Source organism: Cynara cardunculus, unplaced genomic scaffold (assembly GCF_001531365.2).
Source record: "Cynara cardunculus var. scolymus isolate 2C unplaced genomic scaffold, CcrdV1 Un_Scaffold_4865, whole genome shotgun sequence".
Classification (NCBI taxonomy): Eukaryota; Viridiplantae; Streptophyta; class Magnoliopsida; order Asterales; family Asteraceae; genus Cynara; species Cynara cardunculus.
The window spans coordinates 16,315-24,066 of record NW_020202112.1 but is presented as its reverse complement, the minus strand read 5'-3'; the positions used below and the strand labels follow the sequence as shown (position 1 = coordinate 24,066).

At 34.6% G+C, this 7,752-nt stretch overlaps 1 protein-coding gene across 1 annotated transcript; it reads left to right on the top strand.

The window, feature by feature from the left end:
• Positions 1 to 928: 928 nt before the first annotated feature.
• On the top strand, positions 929 to 4,259 carry LOC112504187 (malate dehydrogenase-like). The gene is made up of 7 exons (XM_025108137.1): positions 929 to 971; positions 1,651 to 1,809; positions 2,746 to 2,921; positions 3,068 to 3,345; positions 3,534 to 3,669; positions 3,764 to 3,875; positions 4,165 to 4,259. The coding sequence occupies exons 1-7, from the start codon at positions 929 to 931 to the stop codon at positions 4,257 to 4,259; spliced, it is 999 nt and encodes a 332-aa protein (XP_024963905.1).
• The last annotated feature ends 3,493 nt before the right edge of the window (positions 4,260 to 7,752 follow it).

Here is a 7,752-nt window from a genome sequence, read left to right as displayed (position 1 = left end):
TCAAACTTACAATTTAAAAAACTGAAAATTTAAAGGGTGGGTCCCATCTTTATGCACCAAAGGATACATGGTGCGTAAGAGCCCCACAAATATTTTTTATTTATTTATTTTAAATTTAATTTCGTATTTAATTTTTTTCTTTATCAATTCTTTGAATTTAAATTTTTTCAAGTTATTTAATTTTTTAACTTTATTTAAAAAAATTCAATTAAACTATTTTAAAAAATAAACTTTTTTAAAAAGTAATTAAATTATTCAATTTCTTCCTTCACAATATAATGTTATTAAAGAAAAATTAAAAGTTTAATTACTTTTCCGAAAAGTTTATTTTTTATAAAGGTTTATATTTTTTTTTAAATTAAAAATAAATTGGATCTTTAAATTTTTCTTAAATTTTTTAAGAAAAAATTAAATTTTGAAAAAACAATTTATATTTATAAGAAAAACTAACTATGTAAACAAGAAAAAATTATATTTCTAAGAAAAATTAAATAACTTGAAAAAAATTAAGAATTAAAAAAAAATTAAATTTAAAATAGAGAAAAAAATTAGTGTGGGCCTCTTACACACCAAAGGGTGCACGGTGCGTAAGGGTGGAACCCAACCTTTAATATATTTTTTTTAAATCATAAGTTTGAAGAATTGTAAAAAGTTCTTTGTATGTGACTAACGGTGCTACCAGAGTAACCTAATATTAGTTTTTGAATTTTTTTTTAATTATTGGGTTAAAAGTGTAATTTATTATTTTTAAATGGTTATTTTTGTAAGGACCACCCCTAGAATGACGTTCAAAACCCGTGTAGTTGGATCATGACCGCTTCCTTAGTGAAGCCAGTTTCGTTTAACCATATATACCTCTCACTGCATGTTTCACGCACTCCTCCGATTGTCTGCATTTCTTTCTTTTCTTTTTATCACCTCTCCGTCAATGGCAAAAAACCCACTTCGTGTTCTTGTTACTGGTGCTGCGGGTACACCTTTTTGCCATCAATATTTCTTTATGATGATTGAAAAGAGAGCGATAAATGATCCATATATAGCCTGTTAAATTTCATATCAATTTAACTTAATTTGAATCTTCTATCAATGGTATTTGTTGACGTTATAATATCCTATCTTATCATTGTTAAAATGTACTTTGCTGTTCTGTAATTGATCAAATGTTGCAGTATACACGAGTTTGAGTGATCGGATTTAATCAGCAAACCTAGGGTTTATACGGGTTCATTTGTGCGTCAAGAACTAAGGGTTTTTCTAGGTTTCATTATAAGTAAATTTGAAAAGCATTAATTTCACTATAGATCAAGAACTAGGGTTTAATTATGTGGTTTAAAAAGTTGATTGAATACAACAATACAGATTAGTTTTTGTTTGAACCTTAAAAAAAATGAAAAACTATGAACAATCCGCTAACCATTCATTCACCTGGATCGTATACACACGTGCATACAAGTAATTAGAGCCGTTTTTTGTATTTTATGCATGTTTGCATGTTATACACATGTGCATACCGGACAAATTGCGTTCAAAATACTTATATGCGTATGTGGTTGCTGTGCGGTAACAAAAAAGGAAGGTATATCATGGTATTCCTTAATTTTTTATTATTTTGTTGTTTTATTCTGAACCTGATCCTCTATACATATAAAGGACAAATCGGATATGCACTTGTCCCCATGATCGCTAGAGGAGTAATGTTGGGACCTGAGCAGCCGGTGATCCTTCACATGCTTGATATACCACCTGCAGCAGAAGCATTGAATGGAGTTAAAATGGAGCTGGTGGATGCTGCATTTCCTCTTCTTAAAGGTCTACGGTTTCTACAACTACTTTTGTTTTCAATCTTCATGATCGTTGATGGTCTTGTGTTAATACTCTGCAAATCAACTCACACAGTTTGAAAGGCTCAAACTCATAACATAAAACTTATCTATCCTTATTCACACTATAACAAAATTGGTTTTATAGGATGCATAAAATGTCTAAGGAGCCGTTTACCAAACGCTTACCCAGGTAGGTGCTTACCAAGTCACATTACCTTGCCCGATGAATATGGTAAGGACCAAGAATCTTACCCGGTAAGTGAGGGCGACGACTCTTACCATGGTAAGCGCTTACTGGGTAAATTGTTGCATATAATGTCGTTTTGGTGGACATAAGTCTTACCCAGTAAGTAAGTGGTAGTATTAAATTTTACCGGTAATATCTTACCGGGTAAGTGTTTGGTAAACGGCCCCTAAGCCTCGTTATATAATGTTCTATAGGACTTATTATAGGACCAAACCAAAAAGCGTCATATCTAAAAGTATTACAATAGGTTTATATGATGTCTTTAGACGTTTTAACAAGTTCTTTTTAGAACACATTTTTAAAATAAAGTATTGTATTAGCTATTATACGACACTATTTGAAAAAGTGTCCTATAAATAGATGGGTTATAAGACACGTGTCATAAGTGTCCTGTAAAATAGCTAATAGAACACTTATTTCAAAAGCGTTCTGAAAAAATTGCTAAAACGGTCAAGACGTCATATAAACCTATTGTAACACCTTTAGATAGGAGGACGCTTTATAGTTTGTTTCTGTAAACTTATGTTTTATAAATTATTCTATTAGGACGCTTAGACATTCTAGGCTACCTATAAAGCCAATTCTGTTGTAGTGTCATTATCATCGGGCAAAAGGCCTCTTAAATTTATCGTGTTTCCGACAATGGGATGTAATCTAATGCGATGCTTATTTCAGGAGTCATTGCCAGTACCGATGCTGTCGAGGCATGCACGGACGTCAATGTTGCAGTCATGGTTGGTGGGTTCCCAAGAAAAGAAGGAATGGAAAGAAAAGATGTGATGTCAAAAAATGTCTCAATCTACAAGTCCCAAGCTTCGGCTCTGGAGAAGCATGCTGCTAAAGACTGCAAGGTGATCGTTTCCACTGTTTTACTATTTCGAACAAACTAAATTTGTCTTCTACTAGTATGCTTTCTGGGTTTGTGTTCTCCCTTTGTTTGATGTTCGATTCTGCAAAGAGCTTTGTGGTGACACATTTTTTGTTTTGATACATCAAGGTTTTGGTTGTTGCAAATCCTGCAAACACGAATGCTTTGATCCTGAAGGAATTTGCACCATCTATCACTCAGAAAAATATTACTTGTTTAACGAGGTTGGACCATAACAGGGCCTTAGGACAGATCTCAGAGAGATTAAGTGTTCAAGTATCGGATGTCAAAAATGTTATCATCTGGGGAAACCACTCTTCAACTCAATATCCTGATGTCAATCATGCAACTGTCAAGACTCAAGCCGGAGAGAAGCCTGTTCGTGAGCTCGTGAAGGATGATGAATGGTATGAAATTTATGCTGTAAATACTCATGAAATCACACCAAAAGGATGAATATTTTTAGCTCATTCAGTAATGAGTGCTTTATAATTCGTAGAATATACCCATCTGATGCAAACTCATGACCTTTTAAGTGAATATTCATGAGTGAATCCCTACTACATGTACACACATTTTTACCTGGTCTTTTTAGGTTAAATTCTGCGTTCATTACCACCGTACAACAACGTGGTGCTGCAATCATCAAGGCAAGGAAGTTGTCAAGTGCGTTATCTGCTGCAAGTTCTGCTTGTGACCATATACGTGATTGGGTCTGTGCAACTCCAGAGGTAGGTGGAAATTCTCTATAAACCACTACACGAATTGGCTCTTTTAATGACTTTCGGATTTTGATTTTGTTCTACTTCCTCATATGAATTCTAGGGCTATTGGGTTTCAATGGGTGTGTACTCCGATGGCTCCTACAACATTCCAGCCGGTCTTATCTACTCTTTCCCGGTTACTTGTTGCAATGGCGAATGGACAATAGTTCAAGGTGAGTAGCAGCTAACGTTTCATCGGTTCATTTGTTACCTTCAATAATAAGAAAACATCATTACGATAAAATAATCAAATAAGGAAACATTTAACTCGTTGTTAGACCTTTCAAATAGGATATCATCACTATCTCTCAAAATAAGTGTCTGGTATTTCTTTTGTAGTCTCTTCTAAAATAAGTGTCTACATTTCAAATTAATCACTCGTTCTTTGTACTCTTTTCATTGACGACATTTTGAAAGGGACAGCAGTTGTCAACTATTTATGGATCATAATTCTTGTTTCAGGTCTTAAGATTGATGAGTTCTCGAGGAAGAAGTTAGACTTGACAGCGCAAGAGCTGACCGAGGAGAAGACTTTGGCATACTCGTGTCTATCATAATCTCGTCTTACTGTTTCTGACGCCAGTTGTCCATATTTCTTTCTTTTTCTCAAATAATCAAATTGTCGATTTCTTGAGGAACAGTGATGAAGGAGTTGCTTGTGATCTAGATCTAAATGTTTCCATGGCAGAAATAGCTTACTTGAATCAGATCTTAATTTCAGTTTACTTTTCATAGTAGGATATGTTGACACCCCCTTCCATAAGAATTTCAACAATACCTCTCGACTACTTGGGTATAAAAAATGACCCGCATATATCTTACTAAGTGTATCTAAAATATTAAAGCCTTTTTTAATAAAATAAGTTTGGACTATAAAAAAGGAAAAGAAGTTGTGATTAAAGATCCATGAAAAAACTAGGACCTGATTTTTTCTGTCGTCTGAAATAGCGCTTCTCTCCTGTCTTTCGGTCGCTCACCATCGCTTCTCAAACATTTCACATAGTTTCAAAGTCAATCGCCTCTAACTATTACTGCCATCAATTTATCTCTTGCCGCTCAAGCATTTCGTTGCAAATCACAATACATTACTAAAAAGGAACTTTCAACTACGGACATGTTTGACCAAAGTTTCCGCCATATATCAGTGACAGATCATTACAAATGTTGGAACCCAGATTCTCTTAATTTCCAGAAAACACAGTTCATAAATAATAAGATTGATAAGCAAACAGTGATTCAAAGATGATTAAATGAAATATTCAAAATGTATAAGAACAGTGAAGGGACTTGAATATGTCGAATGCTTTTATTAGATGAAAGTAAAGAACAATCAATCTAAAACGTAATCTCACAATAAAATAGGTATAATATAAGTCGGTACTCTCAGGTAATTTGAACCAGAGAAGGAAGCCTCCTTATATACGCCTAGGTCTAACAACTATGCTATCATTAAGACTTGAATCTCTGAGTTGCCAACTCTGCGTCCTTATCTTTGACTTCCCTTAAAAAGTGGAGCAGCCTAGGTCAAGCCGCCTCAAATCTGTTAGACGCTTGCGAGAATGTCTGGGTTTGCACGCGCGTTCCATGGAGAAGATGACCAGAAGCTCTGCATGTACTATACAGAAGCTCTGCATGTACTATGCAGAGGCTGTGTGTCTTGAAGTTGTAGCTTTGCATCAAGCGCTTATGCTTTTTGGCACATAAGGCTTGATCGTCCACGGTGATTGAGCACGGGCTCTGTATGAATGGAACTTTCACTCTTTGAGTAAGAGCTCTGGTTCTTGACCTCTTCTACATGAGAGCTCTTAGTCTAGGCCGCTTCAATAGACTAAGTCCTATTGACTAGAGTAAGAGACTTCTTACTTATACTTTCACAAGTTGGGGTCTAACAACAAATCAACTTTTTATTGACTTCCTTCACAAATCAACCATCGATCATATTTTTTTTGTTGAATCTAGAAGAAGGTTAAATATAAAGATAACCAACAACCCATGAATGAATGTTGTAGAATCTCACAAACGATTGAATACTGTTTATGCGAAAGCTTACAAGATAGAAAAAAAAAGCTTACAAAAATAAGGTCTAGATGTGGTGGAGTTTGATGAACCTCCTAAGAAGTTCTCGAAACTCCAGCATGTTGTGGATTGACTTTAGGATGATTTTTGCTCTTTATTTTGCTCCAGGGAAGGTATCTCTGCTCCTGACTAAGTTATCTCTGATGTAGCGTAGAGTAGAGTTTGAATACTTGTAGTTCTGGTCATCTCGAAAAAATATCTTCTTTCCTTGTGCATTACGAAATACCACCCCCACCTCTGGTTCCACCAACACAATCCATATAAGTCCCAAAATAATCAATCTTCCATTAAATCTTCAAGAATATCAATGGCATAAATGATTTCATGTAAGAACACTTAGAAGGAGTAGAGAGAGAAAGTCAATGCATCCAATCTTGGTCAAACTTTATAAACGTATACTTATATTACAATAAGGCTCTTTCTCAAAATTACAAGGAAACACCCTTTATATAGGGTCAAACAAGACACAAGGTCAAAGTCAAACTATTCTAAAGAAAAGTCAAACACGATGATTTTTATACAATTATAGACGAAATTAACTTTCAAGATGAATACAATTTTACACTGAATTTCAGTCCTAACATTCTCCCCCTTTGTATTCAGACTTGAAAGAATTTCCGTGCTTTGAGTCTCATTTGAACTTTGTTGCATTAAGCACTCTATGTCTTCTTCAAAACAATCTTCAGCTCGAAATCTTCAGACAATCATTTGTTTGAGAAAGATCTTCTAACATTCTTCCCTCGAATGTAGAACCGCGATGATCTTCTCTTTTGACAATATAGATAAATAATAACGATCTTCAAAATTGAACTTTAACAATTTTTCTCTTCAAAGGCAATCTTTATAAGCAAAACTTGTTGAAAAATTGATCTTCACATTCAACAACTCTCAGAYATYGTAGCATCGGAATAATCTTTTGTAATCATCTCTAGTCACACTCCTTTTGAGTCTTTTGCCATCATTGAAGTTACTCCCCCTTGATCTTTTACATCAAATTCCCCTTATAATGATCGAAATTGGACATTTCATTCATTATTAYATACYCCCCCTTATGATGAAATGAAAATCATTACATCATACACAAGAATGAATGAAATCCTCCGCGAAAGCCGTCAATTCATGAAATTGTAAGTAGATCTTTTCAAATCCATTTGTTTAATATTTTCAGATTAAGGGAATGAGAATGTAACAACCAATTTCAACGTATGAAATTGTTTTCAATCTTATAAAAAGATTGGCCTGTGAGTATAACAGATATACTCAGTACAACGGATGTACTGTATATATGAGACTTTTTGAGGCTCATCTCACCAGGTCTTTCATTCGATCATCGATAGCCTAATAATCACATATCTATGAATGCTTCGGCAAAATAACATATAATTTGAAAAATCTATGTAGTGTAGAAAGATAAAGCAACGTATGCTTCTGTTTAGGCTAAAAAAGATAAACCGTGTGGACTACACAATTTTATCAGACCCAATTCGTGATCAAAAAAGACTTGAAGGGGGAACATATATCCTTCTGATTCAATATCAACTTTATCCGAATGAGAAATTGATAGATGATGAGTTGCGTGCCCCAAGTGTTAATTGAAACACTTATTTGTGGAGAGATAAATAAGTAGCTGGTGGAGTTGTGACAAAAATTGGCATGGGCTTTGCCTTTTTCAATATTAGTCTCGAAAGAATTGAGAACTAATAGATTGTGTGGTATGCCCGGATTTTAGAAGTTTGGAACACGATTCTTATGTTCTTTTAATCCTGACACAACTCTCGTCAATTCTTTTAGCTCACAACAACTACCCCTCTCTTTTTCATTTTAAGCTCTGCACACAAACCCTTTTATATTTAATCTCACTCAGATATGGTTGTCCTCTTGGGTAGGTTTGTCGGTTCTGACATTCCATAGAGGTATTTCTGATACGCACTCAGTCCCTCCTAAAATTTAGCATTATGCATAGTTGATCACAAA

What these genes read in the sequence shown, in the direction of transcription:
- LOC112504187 (XM_025108137.1), top strand. Translation starts at nt 929, where the DNA reads ATGGCAAAAAACCCACTTCGTGTTCTTGTTACTGGTGCTGCGG. An exon ending in TGCATTTCCTCTTCTTAAAG is followed by an intron (nt 1,810 to 2,745) that starts GTCTACGGTTTC and finishes TGCTTATTTCAG; the next exon opens with GAGTCATTGCCAGTACCGAT. An exon ending in GGGTCTGTGCAACTCCAGAG is followed by an intron (nt 3,670 to 3,763) that starts GTAGGTGGAAAT and finishes TATGAATTCTAG; the next exon opens with GGCTATTGGGTTTCAATGGG.